Raw genomic sequence first — 20,904 nt, 5'->3', positions numbered from 1 at the left:
ACCCTGGCAGCTTATTAAGATTCAAGCATTAGGCAACACCTCTTTCCTCTCACACCTCACTAGACTCCCTTCTCTCCACCCATGGAGCCCAGTTACAGTGATGATAATAGGTTCAGCATAAAGACAAAGGCTGCATGGGCCCAACCCAATGAAATATAGTGTAAGTGCTATTTGGTGTCAAATTTTCATTATTCAAGAGACTGTGAGAACAATAGGCTGCTTGCATTTTTAATTACACATCTAGACTTTGAAAGTCTCACACCTCCATGTCCTCAAGCGCCCACACCTTCTCCTGTAATATACAATAAGTAAAACATGCATATCCACGGCAGGCCAGCAAACACTGTCGTTCCAGAACCAATCTGGCCATTCCAGTTACTGCTTAAACTCTGAAATCAGGAGACAAGAAAAAAAGAAAGGGAAAGCACAACAGAGGTTTCCAACAATATTTATATACCATCATTCACACCTCGCATGTGTGCTCTGAAACTCGTCTCTAATTAATTACCCAAATGAGTGAAAACAGTTCAGACTTCAGGAACTGAAGAGGCGGTGGCCTGCACAGTCTCCCAGGAGCAGAACAACCCCAGGCAAGGGCCATGCTGGGTCTGCATAGCCCTCCTCGCAGGCCCTGATGACCCCTCCTCTTCCTCAGCCAGCCAGGGGTGGGCAGAGCACTGGCAACAGCCAAGAGAGACAGTAAGAGACTCCGGACAACTGTCAAACTTTCACCTGTCGGGGGCCCCTGGGTGGCTCAGTCGGTTCAGCATCTGTCTTCAGCTCACGTCATGATGTCACGGTTGGTGGGTTTGAGCCCCGCATCAGGCTCTGTGCTGACAGCTCAGAGCCTGGAGCCTGCTTCGGATTCTGTCTCCCTCCCTCTGCCTCTCCCCTGTTTGCAATCTCGCTCTCAAAAATAAACAAACATTAGAAAATTTTTTTAAAGTATTTCACTTGTCAAGTGAATATTTTATTTGAATTTAGGAACAGAAAACCATGCTATCTGGATAATAAACTACAAAAACTGGGCGCATGTATAGAAGTGACTGGTGTGATCAAATCCAGTTCAAACTCAAGTTGCCTGTCACTGAACAACACACTTACCTACGGCCCCCACAGTATGACAGGCACAACACAGCAGTCACAGAATGACTCCTTTCTACGGCCCAAAGCTCCAGGATGTTTTCCCTTCTCCCTCCTTCAGTTGGGTGTCTTTTTTTTTTTTTAATGTTTATTCATTTTTGAGACAGCACGAGCAGGGGCGGGGCGGGGGGAGGACGGAAGATGTGAAGCAGGCTTTGAGCTGTCAGCACCGTGAGATCACGACCTGAGCCGATGTCAGGCACTCAACCGACTGAGCCACCCAGGCGCCCGTTTTTTTCCTTTTGTCAAAATGCATCCATGTTGTCATAAAGGAAATGGTTCACCAAGGTCACTAGAACTGCACGGGCTCCCGCTGACCACAGTCGTCAGGCAGCCAACACACAGCCACTCTGCACAGCGCCTGGTGTGCTCCCCGGGGCACAGCCACACAAGAGCCGGTGTCCCTTCTCACACCTGCAAGGGCCAGCAAGTCCCGAAACACCCAAACACACTCCTCTCCCAGTCACTGTCAACAAGGGGAACGGGAGGCCTATTAAGAAAGTCAGATCACACTTGGGTCAAAATCAATTTCAACAGCCACACTGAAGCTTTTCAAGCTTCACACTGGAACGGTCAGAATGAGACTTTGCTCCCAGCAGCTTTTCTCAAGGAGATGAAATTAAAATCTGTCCTCATTTCAACCCTGTAACTGAAGGCTTTAATTGAAGGCAGAAAATAATTAAAACAACATAAATATGCTAAGAAACACACTAATTCATTCTGATATAGCTAGTCCTTTAAGAAAAAAAACAGTACAGCAAGAGGAAGCAGAATCCCTACCAACGACAATCACGCCTGTGTAGGGTTGCAATCCACTTTCTAAGGAAACGTGAACGTCTGGTGCACCATGCCCTCCCTGGGTCAAGACTTGGAGCATCATCTTCTAGAAAGTTCCAAGCTTGGTCTCTGAAATTGCACACGCCTACACCAGAGGCCAGGGTACTCACCACAGTGGTTACCAGCAACTCCATCAACAGTATCTCCCCTAACGGAAACAGGAAGAGACATACTCTGTGCAACCTGTCCCCAAATAGCAACAGCTGCTCACAGTGACCAGAATTACGCCCAAAGCACGGTGAGAGACAGACACGAAGCCATCAAGGACTGACCGTGAGTTCAAGGCCACCAACTTGCAAGTTCTTTGTCCTCAACCAAGAGAAAACTGCCACAGCTGTCTCTCACTCCATTCATTTCTAACCTCTGTGGAAGGGCTACCTGTCACCTGAGGAAGAAAAAAAAGCCTCCAGTCCTCGACCACAAGTGTACAAGGTGTGGACGGAGGCTGGGCTCAGGGCCGCCGAGGAAGGCACCTGCCTGTCTGGGCAGCATTGGCAGAGCAGCTTACCTCGGAGGAAGGCTGTCGATGCCAGGGTCATGTGCCCACTGTCCATCGGGCTGCCATCCCTTTGAGGAGAGGGAGACATTGATGGGAACCAAAGGTCTTCTAAAGGCAAGTTCTTACTGCAAGCTGGCCCAAAGGTCCCTGCAATCAAAGAAATCATTGTGGTTTTGCACTTGGCATATTTATGCCCCCTTTCTTCTAGGAACAAGCCTGTCAGCCTCTGAATGGACCTCAACTTTCAGAAAAGAAAAGAATCCAGGAATACAGATCCACCAAAGGCACGAGAGAAAGGCAAGAAGTCTTCGTGCTACCAACCACAAGCCATCTGTACCTCATTAGGTCTGTTCAAAATATGTGAGCAGTAATGACTGCAAAGTCCGTGTGTTACCCTATACCGGCCTTTGCTAGAGGCAAGAGGAAAGACTTGTACATAAACAAGAAACGTAGGTGTTTAGCTTCCGTAAGCACTGGTCTATCATCAACCTTGCCATTGTCCCGTCTCTACTGATTTTCACTTATAATGACAGGGAAAAGTCTTTAGATCCAATCAAACCATATAACCAGAAAGCCTATCTCATTCCAAGTCAACCGAAAATCATGAGAATTCAGTGAACTAAGTAATCCGGTGTAACAATTCTTGGTCTACTTAAAAGGTTAAATTGTTTTTAGCAATTCCATCTGCACTAAGCCAACAGCACCCCAAAGCCAAAACAGCAACACTTCTCAACTAACTGCATAACCAGCAAAGCCATTTGTGTATGTTCTATTATGTATCATCTCACAATTTCCTTTCTTAAAAAATCCTTTCCTTCAGGCAAAGAAATGCCTCAAGATAGGTGATCCCTGCCACTGCAATAATGCAAATAAACGGAAATCAGAATATTCTGTTTACAGTTATCTGTGCATCAAGCACACCAAGAAAAGAAGGAAAAAACAACCTACTCATAGTTTTATGAGAGAGAATGTTTCTGTGTTTTAAAAATTTGACTCAAATGTTTTTTGGTTTTTTTCAAATGCATGTTGTAGACATCTATTTAAAGGGCAGGGAGAAAAGTCACCTTTAAATTAATTTGCTTCTCTAAAGATGAAGCATCACAAAAGATCTCTTAAACATACCAATAAAACCGTTAGGTCCGGTGGGTTCTCAAAAGGCAAGCATCTAAACCACTTCTCTCCTGCCCCAAAGGACTAGAAACCAGCTCCACATCAGTCAATCCTCCCGAGCCCAAAGGATCTCAGATGTCAGGCCAAAAAAAGGACCTGACCTGGGACGTACAGGTGAAGAAGGAAAAAGGCAAGTTATTTGGATGAACTCGACCCTGCAGAAAGCAAGTTGGCTAATACAGTAATTCCCCCTCATCCGTGGTTTTGTTCTTGGCAGTTTTAGTTATTTACCGGCACTAAACCACAGTCCGGGAGCAAATGATCTTCCTCCTGATGAACAGTCCCAAAAGGTCAATGCCTACGTCACTCACGTCACTTCATCTCAGCATGTAGGCATTTTATTCTCTCACATCATCACAAGGGGGGGATGAACACAGTACAGTAAAATATTTTGAGGGAGAGAGCCCACATTTACATAACTACTATTTCTATAGTACTACGGTTGTTCTATTTTTAGCTATTGTTGGTAATCTCTTACTGTGCTTAATGTATAAATCATGTATGTACATTTAAAAAAAACATAGTATATACAAGGCTTGGTACTATTGTAGTTCCAGGCATCCACTGGGGGTCTGGAACTTACCCCCATGGATAAGGGCAGGCTACCTGAAGTAACTGGTACCAACCACTGTAAGAAGGAAGTAAACTCTGCCGGATCATTTTATGGGCGACCACAGAATCAACCACAGGTGAGGAACAAGGAAGGTGGTGCTAAGAAAGAAAGCTACAGGACCACAAAACCAAAATGGGATTCCTGGCAGAGACTGGGTGTAAGCAAAGGAGGGACAGGGCTGCCCTGCATGGCTCATGTGACAGCCAGTTCTAGCAGCCAGGCAGCTCCTCATTATCGCAAGGGAGTCCAGTTACCAGCCACGGAAGACTTTCTAGGTGTTGGCTAGGCCTCTGGATCTACTTCAAAGTGGGCCACAGCTACTGAAACAAATTCAAATTCACCCATTCAACACACAGGAGCTACAGAGGTGTCCATCATCTAGGCACCGAAGAGTGAAGAAACCATTTAAACGTGTGAAAGGCAGTAAAGGAAATCCCGTTTATAATGGGAGTTCGGAGGCCAGGAGACCACTCTTTGCGGCCTTTTACAGACCCAACAGAAAGCAGCCTATACCACTCCCGCAAGGGGAAGGCTTTCCCCTCCCCCCTGCAACACCCCAGCCAATGAGAGACAGTCACAGCTCAGCCAATGAGAAGCGACTACACTTCCAATTCCCAGTTCACGCCAGTGGCCTTTCTGTTTATAGCAGTCCCGCCCAGCTTCCCTTTTCTCTATAAAAGAGTGGGTCATTGGGCACCTGGATGGCTCTGTCGGTTAAGCTTTGGCTCAGGTCATGATCTCTATGGTTAGGGAGTTCAAGCCCACCCCCCTACCCCCCCAGCTCTGTGCTAACCAGCTCCAAGTCTGGAGCTTCAGATTCTGTGTTTCCCTCTCTCCCTCTGCCCTTCCCCCACTCCTGCTCTATCGCCCGCTCTCTCTCAAAAATAAATACTAAAAAATTTAAAAAAAAAAAAAAAAAGTGGGTCACTCTTCTCCTTTGTTCTCTGGACTTGACTTTGGCTTTTGCTACAGCTTGGTTGTGCCGAGTTGCAATTCCTCTTCTATTCCCAAATAGACTTTACTGGTAAAATAATAGGCTGTTTTACTTTTAAGGTCAACACGTTGGGCAAGAATTTCCCTTGCTGAACTACCCAAGAAATAAGGTGGTGTTAAGTAAAAACTCAGCACTAGGACATCTTTTAAAGATGATATCTCAGTCTCAGATTCAAGGCAGGCGTGAAAAGATGACCTAGGGCCAGGTGCCAGCAAGTCCAGTGTCTGGCTCATTTGATCAAGCTTCCAATTGGATCTCAACAGCCACAAGCAAAGGAAGTGCTCACAGGTAAGCAAATACCAGATTCCACAAGATGGTGGTAGCAGAGCTCCACAAATGAGCGCATCCAGGGCAAGAACTAACAGAATCCCTTTTCAGAGGCTCTGATGGTTGATCTACTCAACCAACACCTCCCCATTCTCCCTCCCTTGATTTTGTGCCTCTGGCTATGCCCACTCTTCTCCAGCGAAAGAAGTAAATCCTAGGGGCGCCTGGCTGGCTCAGTGGGAGGAGCATGCCACTCCTGATCCAAGGATTGTGAGTTCGAGCCCCATGTTGGCTGTACAGATTACCAAAAATAAAAATAATAGTAAGTAAACTTCAAAAACAAAACAGTAAGTCCTATTTGGTGGGAGCCAACAAGGTGGCCCCATCCCTCCAACCAGGAGGTGACTGAAGCATCAGCCTATGAACCAGTTCTGAGGAGTCAAAATATGTAAGGAGGTGGCCTGGGGAGGCTGTCTGAGAAAGGTTTCCTGTACCTGAAGAAAACTCTAACAGAGTGGGGAAAAATGCCCCTTCATCTGCCCACAGGCAAAGCCAAGACCCTAAGGACTACAGTATGAAAAGGAACCTGGATCCTCGATGACACCAGTTACCACCAGCTGCACTACACCTGGCGCTGCCCTTCTGGAATTTGTGTGGTGTAAAGGAAACGCACACCCTTCTTGTATAAACCTTCTGAGTCAGTTTTTTCTCTAACATTGAAAGCATCCTTAGTGCTTGTTTACCTTCTGTGTGCTGCTCTCTGCTGATGCTGATGCTTTTCACCCCTGGTGAAATCACCCGGGGAGCTCTTAAAATTCCTTCTGTCTAGACCACAGTTGAGAACAAAGAAATCAGAATCTCCAGGTGCAGCCAGGCCTCAGGGGTTTGTAAGCGCAACCCCCCCCCCCCCCCCCCCCCCCCACGCAGGTGATGCTCCCGCCCATCACACCTCTGCAGGTGACTGATCACCCACCCCAGGGGGAGAACAGGGTGGTGCCTAATTAAGCAACAGTAAGGCGCCCCTTCCTTGGGGCTGAATGGCTCAGCCCCTGCAAAAATGCTTAAACTACTGGCTAGATATCTGAAATCTCCCTGGTAGAAGGGGGAACAAGCCACCAGGGAGAGGAAGCCCAACAAGGAGAATGGGAAAGAAGGATGTGACAGGACAACAGTCAGGTGCAGGGAGGCCACCGGGGGACAAGGAATGAGGAACCCGCAGGAGTGAGTCCTGAACCCAGCTTAACTGTGATACCGGGAGAAAATGAAACCAATCAGCTTGTCTGTGCCTTGGTTTTCTAATCCAGACAATATAGAGAGTGTGTCAGGAGCCCCCAAAGTCCTTTCCTGCTCTGATAATCTATGGTTCTAATTTCCCTGCCTATATGTAAGGAATACTTATTAAATGGCAAGTGAAGCTGAATTAGAGACAGGAAGGAACTTCATTTTGCAGATGAGGACACAGGTCCAAGATGAGGTGACCACACCACTGGTTTAACTCAGGGCCAGGGCTACATCTTCAGAGGTAAGACTCTAGCTCCCTAGGGATGGGGTCAGAGGGGCTAGAAAACAGAAAGGTGATAGGTAAAGGCGACCTCTCCCTTTCTAACTAGGTCTCTTCTCTACCTCCTGTAGAATACTGCCCAAAAGCAAATTTGCAGACCTTTTCCCCAATCCCCAAGCCTCTATCCCACGTCAAGTTGGAGCTGTTATTAGCTTACAAACCTACCTACCTCAAAATGCAGAAAGAAATGACCAAAGTGGAATCTAAAACCAACGGATGAAGAATATTTAGTATTACAGTAAATTTAAAAATGTAAAGACATGTGGCTCCCCAGGGCTCACCCAGGATCCATCCCTCCTCTCCACAGCTGCCCACCACCTAAAATACTCCTGTTTTGTCTTGGATGGTCCCCAGCAAAGGGAGAAAACAATTCCAAGTTGAAATGATGACCACCCAGACCTTCCAGACACCATCTGAAGGATTCTGAAAGAGACAAATCTGCCAAGGTGTCCCCCCACAAGTAATCCGTCGTTGCCAGTTTCAAAGACAAATATTTTCTGCAACCTGGAAACATCTCCTCAATTCAACACTGCAAGCCAGAACAAAGTGTTTTCAGTTCAGGTGCTTTGAGCCAGGTTACCCACCACACCAGGAACCCACAGAAGACTCAGGAGCCAAGATGCACAATAACTGCCAGCACAGATGTGAGTACATCACTCAGTCATCAATTGAACAGTCAGCTAAAATTCTCTGCCTGAGCATCATTCCTAACCCATGACCAGGAAGGAAACACTGGGGAGGGGATCAGTAATGGGGTCTCTGCCACAGCCCATCATCCAAGGCAAGGTCAGGTTCTACTTCTCTGCAAAACTGCAGACCAAATGTAACAAACTGCCTCAGAAGCAGATCCTACCAGTCTCCACTAATAAAGCCAACTCTGGTCTTCTGGAAGCATCAGCTAGATAGAGACCTTCTTCCTGTGTGAAGCCAAATCTCTCTCTGAGAAGTCAGGGCACACCTTAGATCTAGCCAACTGCTATCTGTTTACACCAAAACTGAAGACAGAAAAATCACGTAACTATCTTAAAAAACTACAGGGGAAAAAAAAAAAAGGTGGTATTGTTTGTTACTTTGTTTTTAAAAAGCCCTCTAACTAGGAAAAGAGGCTGACTTTAAAAAGACAAAAACAAAAGTCTATACACCAAATTTCTATACGAAACACCAAACCTGTTAAAGAAAACTTTAAGATGCATTCTCTTTAAGATCAAGACCAAGACAGGTATATCCTTCCTATCCCTACATAGTCAACACAGTACTAGAGGCCACGGCCAAAACCTAAGACGTAAGACACTGATGAGGCGGTGTAAGGGAAGACAGAAAACTCATTATTTATAGATGCAAGCATATGCATAGAAAACAGGAATTCAGCAAGATTACCGAAAACAATGTGGGAAAAAAAATCTTCACAGTGCCCTAAACTAGGCAATCCAAAAATATATCATGCCAAATAGCCATAAAAAGTTTATGTCCAGGAACTGACCTACAAATCCACAAGATCTTTATGGCAGAAAATTTAACTTTATTAAAGTTCACAGAAGACAACCCCCAAAAAAAGGCAGGTGTTTGTATTCAAGGATAGAATGGCTTAAGACATCAATTCTCAAAAATAAATTTTTAAATTCCAGTAGGATCTTAAACAGAAAATGTACAAATTCATTCTAAACACTGTATGGAAAAATAAAGACCTTCAAACAACTCATGCAAATGCTTTTGTTGCATGTGGGAAAGGTGAAGTGGGTTATCCCTTCCGGATATTAAGACTTAAAGCCAAGCCAATAATCACACACTCAAACACACACAAACCACGAATGATACCAGTCTTGCAAGAGAATAAAAAATCCATAAACAGGTCTAGAAATACAGAAGACTCATACCTGTATGGGGGAAGGACAGATCGTTTATAGAATAGTAATGGACAGCCTGTACCACTACATGGGGTAAAATAAAACCCCTCCTTCCTACTATATACCGACAGATTAAAAATCTAATAGAAGTTAGGCTAAAAGAAGAAAAAAAAATTAAACACTTTATCACCTTAGTGAATTCGCAGATTCTTTAAAAAGGATCCCAAAAGCAGAAACCAGAACGTGAAAAATTGATGGATTGAACCATATCAGAATTAAGGATTTCTTTCAACAAAGGATACTCTCAGTTAAAAGTACAACAGAGTCCAAGAAGATACTTCATATCTAAAATGGATTTTAAAAAAATCAATAACCAAAATATACATATCAAACCCTAAAAAACAGGAATGTGTATGTGATATATACGTGCAATGCACTACTATTCAGCAATAAAAAGGAATGAATTATCAACACATCCTATAATAAGGATGAACTTTGAAAACAGTATGCTATGGGCACCTGGGTGGCTCAGTTGGTTGAATGTCTGACTGGTGGCTTCGGCTCGGGCCAAGATCACGGTTCATGAGTTCAAGCCCAGGCTCCACGCTGCTTGTAAAAGGAGTGAAAGAAGCCAGTTACAAAAAGCACAGACCATAGGATCCCATTTATATGAAGCTTTCAGAATAGGCAAATCGATACAGACAGGAAGTACATCAGTGGTGCCTAGGGCTGGGGAAGTTGGGAGGAAACGCAGGGTGACCAGTAATGGGAAACGCTTCTTTCTGGGGTGATGACAACATTCTAAAGTTCACTATGGTGATGGCTGCACAACTCTGTGAATACACCAGAAACCACTGCATGGTGCATTTTTTACATGGATGAACTACGTGGCATGTGCAGTCTATCTCCTTAAAGCTGTTTTTAAAAAGGAAAAAAAAAATAGAGAAACCAGAAAAACACAGAATATAAGGTAGTAAAGCTATTCAGAACATGCTGGTATTAACTAAATAAGTATCCCACTCCAGAATATACAGTCCAGAGGGCTGACGGGAATAAGAGCCACATGAAAAGATACTCAAAATCCTAAGTCATTGGAGAAATGCAAATTAAAACCACAATGAGGGACACCTGGCTGGTTCGGTCGGAAGAGCATGCAACTCATGATCTTGGGGTTGAGTTCAAGCGTCATGCTGGGTTTAGTTATTTTAAAAAAAAAAAAAAAAAAAAAACCCACAAGGAGATACCATTACACACTTACAAAAATGGCTAACATAAAAAATGCTGATAATGCCAACGCAAAAAGGTACAGTCACTGTAGAAAATCAAACATACACTTACCATATGACCCAGCAATCCTACTTCTAGTATTTATCCTTGAGAAAGGAAAACTTATGTTCATATAAAAACTGTATGTGAGTGTTTACAGCAACGTTATTCACAACCGCCAAAATCTGGAAACTACCCAACTGCCCTTCGACAGGCCAATATGGCACATCATTACAAAAGTATACCACTCGACAATACAGAAGCACAAACAACTGATAACATGCACAAACACGGATTAATCCCAAACGCATTATGCTAACTGCAAGAAGCCAGTAATAAAGGTGTGTGATTCCATTTATATGATGCTCTGGAAAATGCAAATCACAGGGGCAACAAACAGATCAATGGATGCCAGCAGTTGAGGTGAGGGATGGGTCGGGAATTCTTTGGGATACTGGGATTGTTCTGTGTCCCATGCGTGGTGGTTGTAAGAAGCCATATGCCTGTAAAGATGCACAGAACTGTAAGAATTATACATCCAAAAAAGTTTTCACTGTGCAAATTTTGAAAAATAACTGTGATTGGGAAAAATAAACTCATACACAGTACACAAAATGTTTATCTATTGAAGACACACATATCCTAAGACATATCAAAACCTATGCTACAAAAGAAAAAGGCAATGGGGATGAAGGAGGAAACGTAGCAAATCGGAACAGACCAGGGTCTTACACAGATCAATGATGATGGTGCCACAAACTGAAAAATAGGGGGGAAAAAAAGCTCCAAATGGAAAAGGTGGAAAGAAATCCAGTAAGAAAATGACCAAAGCTTGGGGCGCCTGGGTGGCTTGGTCGGTTAAGCGTCCGACTTCGGCCCAGGTCATGATCTCACGGTCCGTGAGTTCGAGCCCTGCGTCGGGCTCTGTGCTGACAGCTCAGAGCCTGGAGCCTGTTTCAGATTCTGTGTCTCCCTCTCTCTCTGACCCTCCCCCATTCATGCTCTGTCTCTCTCTGTCTCAAAAATAAATAAACGTTAAAAAAAAAATTTTTTTTTTTTTAAAGAAAATGACCAAAGCTTGATTTAACAGAATAAAACAGGCCACTTGATTGGTTAGGCAGTTAGCCTAAAGCTCGGAGAGGCTATAGTAAGATCTCTGCCTTAGCACCAAGAATGATGCTCCTGGTTTAAAAACAACAGAGGCCAAAGGGCACCTGGGTGACTCATTCGGTTAGACATCCGACTTCAGCTCAGGTCATGGTCTCGCAGTTCCTGGGTTCGAGCCCCATATTGGGTTCTGCAGTGACAGATCAGAGCCTGGAGCCTGCTTTGGATTCTGTGTGTGTGTGTGTGTGTGTGTGTGTGTGTGTGTGTGTGTGTGTCTGTTCTTCCCTCGCTTATGTGATCTCTCTCTCTCAAAAATAAATAAACTTTAAAGAAGTGACCAAAAAGGGTTAAAAAATTAAAAACATCTTACAATACACCAATAAAAAAGGAAAGAAAGCAACCAAGATAACAGCATCTCACTTGCTTTTTCATGCATTAACTTCTGACATTGGTTGTCATCAATCTGCCAGAAAACATGGAAAATGTTAAAAAGATGAGGGCCTCCTATTATCCAGCACTAGTCCAGATATTAATTAATGTCCCAGGGATATGAATTTTGCAGTAAGCCCACAAGTGCTCAAGTAAGACTCACACTTCCCATGAAGACACCACACCCGTCAGTGAGGGGAAGGACTTCTCCCTCTCACTCTGGTGAACTGCATCCCTGGGAAACCAGACCAGCACCGCTCTCCACTGCTTTAAAAACAGCAGAGTTTATATAATGGACACTGCACTAGAAAGGCTCAGAGACAGTATTTAGGTAAATGATACCTGCTGTGAACAAGCTTCTTTGGCCCATAATGTCCTGAGGAATCCTACAGCCTTTGTCCTGTCTTCTATCAGAACAAAAGTCACCCAGAAAAGCATCTTTCGGATACCACTGTCCCCAAAACACTGACACTGCACAGTTTAGCCTAGCATACAAAGCCGTATAAAATCACTGTCCCGAATTTGGACACCTCCTGCTGGTGATGCTCACAAAACCCAAAAATCTGGTCTGGCCCTAAAAATCACACAGGCATAATCATGGTCTCTGAGACTCTCTGTCCAAGATGCCCCTTGGGATATTTCCAAGAATCTCAATGCCAGCCCTAGAAATACCATCCCTTCTACCTATACATCCGGAGACAAAAGATCGCTGTTCATTCCACAGGGCAGCATTTTCTCACCACTGGCACTATGGGCGCATGGGCCATGTGATTCTTTGTTGTGGGGGCTGTCCCCGTGCAGTGCAGGGCATGGGGTAGCATCCCTGGTGCACACCCCCTGCCAGATGCCAGCAGCAGCATCCCCCAGTAACAACAACTAAAACATCTCCAGACATGGCCACAGGTACCGTGAAGTGTGGGCGGGTACATGATGGGGCAGCTGGCGAGAGATACAGCAAGAACTGTATTTAGGTGGCTGGGCCCCAATGTCACATGCTCTTTGTCACAACCACAGAAAGTCCCACGCTCCGTAGGGACTTCTCCAAACAGGAGTCATGACTCTCTTCTCTGGCCCTTTAAATCTGCCTTTTTGACTCAAGTTCAGTTAAGCTGCAAATCACGTCTCACATACTGTACCAATAGTATCTTATTTTCTGTACCTCCAGGAGAATGTGCCAGGACCGTCTGCCTTCAGGGGTGGGGAAGACATGAGCAAGAAGGAATCCATGCACTTGAATGAGAATTCCTGCAGCGCAAGAAAGTTTGTACCCGTACCAGGCATATATGTTGAACGCAAATGCTTCCCAAAACTGAATAACCCATCTGTGTTCCTAACTATGTCAGAAACCAGGTCAAAACAAAAGCAGGATCTACCATGGGGCAGTTTGGGAAAAAGTGTGAGTAAAGATAAATTCGGACGTGTCCCAACAGGTATGTTTATTATCATGTAGCAACATTAATATTTCTTCTCTGAGATAAAAAGATCATGAAATTATAATACAATACAGGGAAGCAAGAGACTGTAGTTTTGTTTTCTTTCTGGAGATAAAGCGTAATGGGCTGATTATGTTATCTAAACTTGGATGTGTCTGAAAGTCAAGGGAGAAGCGATTAGCAGTCACACTGGGACAAGGAGTCCTAAGAAGTGGGTGGATGGTAGCCTACCCAGCAGCCTCATTCACAAACAGGCCGCCATTAATATATGTTTTTCTTTTACTTCTTTTCCTAAAGGCAAAATGATTGGTTTTTCTATTTCATCAGGAGCTACTATTCGCCCCTTGGAAAAGAAAGAAGAAAAAAAGAGACATGAGAAATCAAAATGGGGTGCCTGGGTGGCTCAGTCAGTCGAGCATCCGACGACGTTGGCTCAGGTCATGATCTCAGTTTGTGGGTTTGAACCCCGAGTCAGGCTGCGCTGACAGCTCAGAGCCTGGAGCCTGCTTCAGATTCCGTGTCTCCCTCTCTCTCGCTCTCTGTCCCTCCCCCCCTTTTCAAAAATAAATAAATATTTTTAAAATTTTTAATAAAAAAAATTTTAAGTCAAAATAATTTAACCCTTAAAAAATCACTGCAAAGTGTACTTGTAAGGTACATGACGCAGCCAATCCTTTTACCAGCAGAATTTGTATTTACACAGAGTAGTCAATTTTCTAAAACTCACCAGGGGACTTTTCCATATTAGTTTTCTAGTGAATCTGATGAGTAAAACTACCCAAAAAATTTTTAGGAACTGAAGAAAAACCTAACTCTTCCGTTGGGGATCTGAATCCACTTTAGACGACTACTCCATGGACACGTTTCCTTAGCATCAATACTACAACAAAAACAACTAAGATAAACAGCTTTTCTGTTTTCTAGATTTTTTTGCCTTGCACTTGATTTGCTCTGGTTACGCTGGCTTGATGTTTGAGAGTACTAAGTAATTTATTATAAAAAAAAATGACAAACCTGATTTTTAGAATTTTGAAGCATCTGGCACAGATATCTTATTTCTTACTAAAAAAATAATTAAGGGGAGCCTGGGTGGCTCAGTCGGTTAAGCGTCTGACTTCAGCTCAGGTCACGATCTCGCAGTTTGGGAGTTCGAGCCCCACACTGGGTTCTGTGCTGACACCTCAGAGCCTGGAGCCTGCTTCAGGTTCTATGTCTCCCTGTCTCAGCACCTGCCTCCTTCCCTCCCTCCCTCAAAAATGAATACACATTAAAAAAATTTTAAATAATAAAAAATAATTAAGTCATCACTTGCTAAAAGTCTCCTATATGCCAGGCACTTTATCTATATGTTCTCAATCTTGATCAGTAATCCTGCAAGATAACTGTTATGTTTCTGTCTTTCATCCTCAGGAAGTCAGCAGCCTGGAGAAAAAAAACCTGACAGTTGAGCACCTATGCTAGGATCCAAGACTAAAGTCCTGGCTTTGATTCCAAGTGAATCTCAAAGTGGAGATTCCAATAATCTGCCTATCTCTGCAAAACAAAACAAAACACCTGAGAGATCTGTACAGCTAAACAGAATAAGTAGAATTTGTAACCACTGCAAAAGAAGAAAACAGGCTTAGAATCCTATGTGACATCATCATGCCCTGTTAAGATCTTACTATGCCCTTTGCTGCCTAACTCAAAAACCAAACAATTCTCTCTCTCTGCACAGCAACCAGATCACCCCCTGCACGCACACATATGCATGCACACACACAGTTTTATTATGACCCTGAGGATAGTATTTTTGTGACATAAGATTCCAGTGGTTTATGGCTGGGACACAGAAGCTTCTGGTTAATTAAATATCCTCACTGGTTTAATCTCCCTAACATTAAACCCCTAAACTACAACAAAGGACGATCTTCTTTGTTGTGTAGCAATACCCTTTAAGGACCCATCCAGGCGTCAGATTCATCAAAAGAAACTCAAGTTCTCACTGCTGAAATTAATTCCCTCTGCTCCTTCATCTGACCTTGTTTTTGTTTTTAATCTTTGGGGGGGAAACTTGCCACACCACACTGAAGCTCTGTGATTTGATCCCAGCCACCAAGTGGAAATCAACTCCACTCACCTCATCTTCGGTAACATTCAGTTTATTCAGACCACTACTTACCTATTGTTCTTAATCTCTTTTTCTGGACCGGATGATTGAAACTGACACAGTTAGAGACCTCTGAATGCTAACCCAGTAGGAAGAGACTAGTTTCTGCTCATTTCTTCTTTGCCCCATCTTGGTATGTGAAAGTCCTTCACACCAGGTGAAGTCGAAGGCCCTCTCTCCCATCACCACTTAAGGAACTAATAAGAATATTACCTCTGAATGCCATGAGCAGCTTTTAAAAGGGCAACAAAAAACAGAGAGCACAGGAATTTTCAACTTAGTGTCAAAGACCCATTGACCCATTCGTCTTTTGTGTCGATTTATTTTGTATCTGACTGGACAGTTAGGACTATACAAACTTAAACTTCATGAGCCTACCGAGATGACAGAAGAGCCTCTGGCTTGTCACTGAGCATCTTCCCTGGGCCAAAGAACTTCATGAACTCTGTTATACGAGAACCAGCGGACAGAGTCACAGGTCTGGACTCGTGTTCTGCCCAACTTACAACAGCCAATACTGTTTAACTAGAGAAGTCCCTTATGTTTTTAATTAGACAGAATCATCCATCTTTTATACGGTTTAAGAAATCAAGGTTTCACGGTGGTGATTATTATTTTTGGCATTCTTGAGGCAGTTATAGTCTCTAAAAGACAATCTGCCTAGTAAACTATAAGACACTCTAGACAAAGTTATCCAAATTTTTCATCCTGTCTGAAGACAGTCAGTGGAAAAAATCACTCCATGAGTTACTCCACTTCCTTTACAGAGTAAGTGACTCTGAGCACCAAGCCCATTGCCTGTTCGATGACGCACATGATGAGACGCCATTTGCCAGCCTCTCCAGAGTCAGGTGTGGCAGCGTGGTGGCGCTCTGGCCAGGGGAATGTGGGCAAGAAGAATGTGCTCTTTATCTAGGCCTGTGCACATGAACACTTCTCACGGGAGCCTCCATTTTGGCCCTCATGATGACTTAAGGCAGACGAGCACAGCCATGTATGGAAGACAGAAGGAAGAACAAGACAGAAGAAACTAGGATTCCTACAAAACTGGAGGAAAACCACTCATCAATCAGGACTACCAGGGAACAAGAAATAAACTTCTGTCAGATGTGCGCTATTAGAAATGTGAGAGGTTATTCTAGCAGCTGGCATTATGCTAACGAAACAAATTTACTGGGCAACTCTAGATCAAGGTTAGGCTGACTTGGAATGGATGCTCTAGAATTAGTGACTCAGGCAAGAACAGGACATACCAGATGGAATCTCTAAATATGTACAGTGAACACCATGTTTGGCCATAATAAAGCAATCTATTCCAGTAAAAATTTTGCTGGAGAACTGAGGTTGAAAAGATACTTTTGAACCACTGATCCTTTATTTCCATAGCTGGCATAAATCACCAAAAATCTGTGAGAATCTTCAACCCTGCCTTTGCCGAAGGTACCATAATTCATATTAAAATACAACACCAGCATACCACAGGAAACCCAACTCTGAATTTACTATAAAACTACTGTTGAAGTCATTTCACAAAGGATATTATGTGATACAGCAGAGTTAAAGTTGAGTTTCTTTAACTATTTGTTTTTTCGAAGTAGAAATTTAAGATCAAGAAGACCTTTGCTTTCTCGTATGCAAGTCATATGTGTTCTCTTGGAAGAGAATCAAAACATATAGTGCTTCCCTTCCTGCCCTCTCGAAACCGAAAATGGATGTGCACCCCCACACACAACATTCACTGTCATCACTGGGGTCCTTCCTCCTCCTTGCTTTGACCTCAGTGAGCATGTCCTTCACTGCTAGATTACTTCAAAGATGAGGTATGAATAAATTCATCAATTAAGGAAGGAAACGAACACTCATTAAGTACCTACCACATGGTAGGTTATTTTTACACGGTCTTCATACCATTTAATCTTTGCAACCGTGAAATGTATGTACCATAATTTTCCATTTTACAAAGGAGGAAGCAGGGAATTTTTTTAAAAAACAAACAAACTTGCTCAAGGCCATACACGAAGACAAGATACAAGTCCAAGACATAGGACTCCAAAACTTAAATCTTTCCATTTCAAAATGCTGCATTTGACCTACGACCATCCTCCGGGCCATCCTTTGCCATTGGACCTACGCCATATTGCCAAAATAAGAAAACTGGATTACTGCTCAATTTTTATTTCATTAAATATTCATTTTTAGTGAATCGATGGTTCTCAAGTTGGCCATCCTTCCGCTTATACCTTATTATCACATTTCCGCAAAATCAAAGCGTGTACTGTGCACGCTACCCCGTGAAGATTTTAGAGGATAAACCCAGGGCAGGAGGAAGCACAGCCGTGCATGGTCTGGGCTCACCGCTGCCTCTCTCAGGAAGTAGTTCTTTCTACCTAGGAAGTGTTGGTTTCCCCAAGGGTTATTTTAGAATTTTTGTTCACCAATTCTTAAACATTTCCAAAACTCCGTCTGGGAAGATACTACATTGCTAAGGTCGGTAAACAGGCACAGGCCAAGGAAGCTGAAACACAAGCGACAGTCTTCTACTTTCTCAGCGGGGCGGCAGGAGTGCCCTACAACATCTAAAATGGTTCCATGCCGGACTAGAAAACGATTTTTAATGCTCTTCTTTTTCCTACTTACAGGACAAGGTGAAATCAAGGACAATTTGTAGTGCTGTATCACAACTCTTTTAAGTAATTATTTACTTCCCTAGAATTCTTCAAAGTCAAATATAGATAAAGTAGTTCACAAAATATTATCAGTTCCAGCAGTTATTTAAAACAGCATTAAATTACAGTTGATCAGTGAGACTATCAAAAGGCTAATATTCTTAGGTTAGCACAAGTTTTCACCATGCTAAAATTAGGTAAATTCATGGTTGTCAGTGACAATACCTTCATAATCAATGTGTCTCTGGTGACCAAGTCCTGCTCAAAAATACACTTTCCTGTTTGAAAGGGAATTTCAACACACGCTTTAACCAGAATATATTTCTATAGGTGACATTTAAGATGATAAAACTATCGACGCCAGGTTCTTTTGACTGCTAAGGTCAGAACATTTCTCTTTCCTCTGAAAGCCTGCTGTGCTACCGACGACCTTTATGTACGCCACTCCAGCTCGGTCAAGCGCTGCGTCACGGAAAATCACGCTCTTATTTTCAGGCCTTACCTTCAGGTAGGATCCATAATATTTCGTTACGTATGGACTGTCACACTGACTCAGCACTGTGATTTCTTGTTGAATGTCCTCTATCTCATCTTCAGCTTCTTCCAGATCAATGATTTTTATGGCAACCACTTTCTGAGTCCGAAGGTCAATGCCTTTGAACACCTCACCAAAAGAGCCCTTTCCAATTTTCTCCAGTTTTGTAAAAAGCTCTTCTGGATCTGCTTTCAGGTTCTGTAGAAGAGAAGGAAAAGAAGGGAGACTTCAATAACTCACAGTATGGGGACTGATTTTTCCTTTTACTCATAACATACACAACACGGTCTTCCAAGGACTGATCCATTTTCTTAAGGGTCACGCTGGTTGTGACCACAGTTCCTCACATTCAGGACACAGAGACTTCTAAGCCTCACCTCTACGAAACACGGCAAGTGTGCAAATAAGAATAACCCACATTATAACAACTGGGAAAGGCTCCAGCATTTGCATAATTAAATAAAAACCCAAACACTTATTTGAACATATTATGATATATGGATTTATTGAAAAACACTTGTTTAAGCAAATATTCCACTTTTCTCCCTTCCCCCCCCCCCCCCCCCGCTCAAAATTTCTAAGTGCAGGTTGGTATATACTAAATTTAGGTTAAGTAGTACTTAATCGTTTCCTAAGAGGCCATGTTTTAAAGTCCAACAAATACAGTCCTACGCATCTTCACTTACAGCCTAAATATTTTAACCAGATCCCAGAAAACAAGAAGAACCTGATTTCTTTTGTCTTGTTTAACATTACCTCCTTGAAATCGCTGCGACAGCTCTTAACCACCAACAGGATTGCACGAACACACACAGCGTACGTTTCCAAGGGGCCCAGATGTAGGGACTCTGGCACCCACCCTAACGGCTTCCTGACCACAGAGGAATGAGCAGCTGAATTCTCAATGGGCAACACCCTGTCATCCCCAGGGGATGTCTGGAAATGGTACGAGGCGGTGTTTGCCACAAACCGAGGGGCGAGACTGCCATTCAGCAAGGAGACCTGAGGATGCTGCCTATCTCGGCACAAGGAAGTGCCCAGCCCAAAACGCTGCTGGCATCACCTGAAACCCCACAGAGCAGGAAAGGACTGGGTGAGCCGCCACCTTACACACCTTCCCTCGGTGTACGTGAGCAAGAGGACACCGGGCCCCCCCTCCTCAAGGTCTCCCAGTCCTTGTAAGAAACTGAAATATGGAAAAGGGAGTAAGATGGGGAAGGAGGGGGGCTAAAGAGGCGGGAGAGTAACAGGCACAAGGAGAGGACGTATGGGTGGGGGGCGGCGAGTAAAGAGGGGAGAGACAGAATCACAGCATTTCAGTGGCACTGGCGGACGAGCTCTGCGGGCTAACCAGGCGCTAACTGGTAACTTGTTCCCACGGGGAAACACAAAGAGTTCCAAGCACGAGCTGGAGCCCAGCCAGCCGGGCCCCGATGTGGAGGTGCTGCTGTGCCAGCGTGAGCCCTGTGGAAATCACATACCCCAGTAACACCTGGGCAAACTGACAGTCGTGGGTGGTCTCAGGGACCCCAGAGAGGTCCCGTTTCTGAGAATGCACACCAAACTGTAAAAGCTCACAAAACCCACCAACCCTCTCAGTAAAAATGAGCAAAGGACGCAAGAAACGCATCCTGTGGTCGCCAGGAAAAAGGAACAGAAGACAGACCACGTCCATTTACAGCAGCTAGAAACCCCTGTTTGCAAACCCCTTCCCTTACCTCCTTCCCTCCACGATGAAGGGGGGTGGCCCTCCTTTTCCTCAAGGCCAATCCTAAACGCTGAGCTTTTGAGTCCATCCTTCTGTCCCCCAGGATGTGGCTTCATCAGTAGCCCCCTTCGTCGCTCCCTCTTCCGTTCAGCCCTCTCTACAGACCCTTCGCCCTTGGCGGACGGATCCAGTTTCTCCCATTAAAAGAAAACAAAAACAAAAACAAAACCACCTGGCTTCTCCGGTCACCCTCCTCCTCCACTCTCTCCTTCCTTGAGAGTTCCCTGCAAGTCCCCGGGACCAGCCAGGCGCCCCGCCCCTCACGGGTCACCGCTGCAGTCTGGCTCTGGCTTCGGGTGGCGCAGTGCCGGATCTGAACCTCCTCCACGAAGCCCTCCCTCTGGGAACTTTCCAGTCCCTTGGCATCTAAACCCTGCCCTCCACTCGTCTCCTCCCCAGGCCCTAGTTCCAGAGGAGTCTTCCCACAGACTCTACCCACGCGGCCGAATCACAGGTATTCTCCCCGTGGCTCCATGCTGGCCTCCCAGCCCTTCTCTACTCGTTCTCCCAGTATAGTTTCAAGGTTTGATACCAGGTTCCCCAAACCCGGCTGGTCAGAATTACCTAGGATGCTTGGGAGATCCCCAAAACATCCTCAGTCATACACGGGGGGGGGGGGGGGG

The 20,904-nt window shown here is 44.3% G+C and overlaps 1 protein-coding gene across 3 annotated transcripts in view; it reads right to left on the bottom strand.

Annotated features, from left to right (window-relative positions):
- Positions 1 to 20,904, bottom strand: part of STK24 (serine/threonine kinase 24) — a 123,662-nt gene that overhangs the window by 54,344 nt on the left and 48,414 nt on the right. For 2 of the 3 annotated variants that reach the window (XM_040487206.1, XM_040487208.1), the window contains exons 1-2: positions 20,232 to 20,324; positions 18,481 to 18,711 (exon numbers count right to left, since the gene is read on the bottom strand). In XM_040487206.1, the coding sequence (XP_040343140.1) occupies positions 18,481 to 18,711; positions 20,232 to 20,309 (309 nt within the window). In that variant the 5' untranslated portion in view covers positions 20,310 to 20,324. Of the gene's footprint in view, positions 1 to 18,480; positions 18,712 to 20,231; positions 20,325 to 20,904 lie in introns of those variants that run through there. The other variant, XM_040487207.1, reaches the window with a different exon arrangement.

The sequence above is a fragment of the Herpailurus yagouaroundi genome, unplaced genomic scaffold (assembly GCF_014898765.1).
Source record: "Herpailurus yagouaroundi ecotype Mexico unplaced genomic scaffold, PumYag 164, whole genome shotgun sequence".
NCBI classification, from domain to species: Eukaryota; Metazoa; Chordata; class Mammalia; order Carnivora; family Felidae; genus Herpailurus; species Herpailurus yagouaroundi.
The sequence above is the reverse complement of the archived record's forward strand: the minus strand, read 5'-3'. Positions and strand labels throughout refer to the sequence as shown.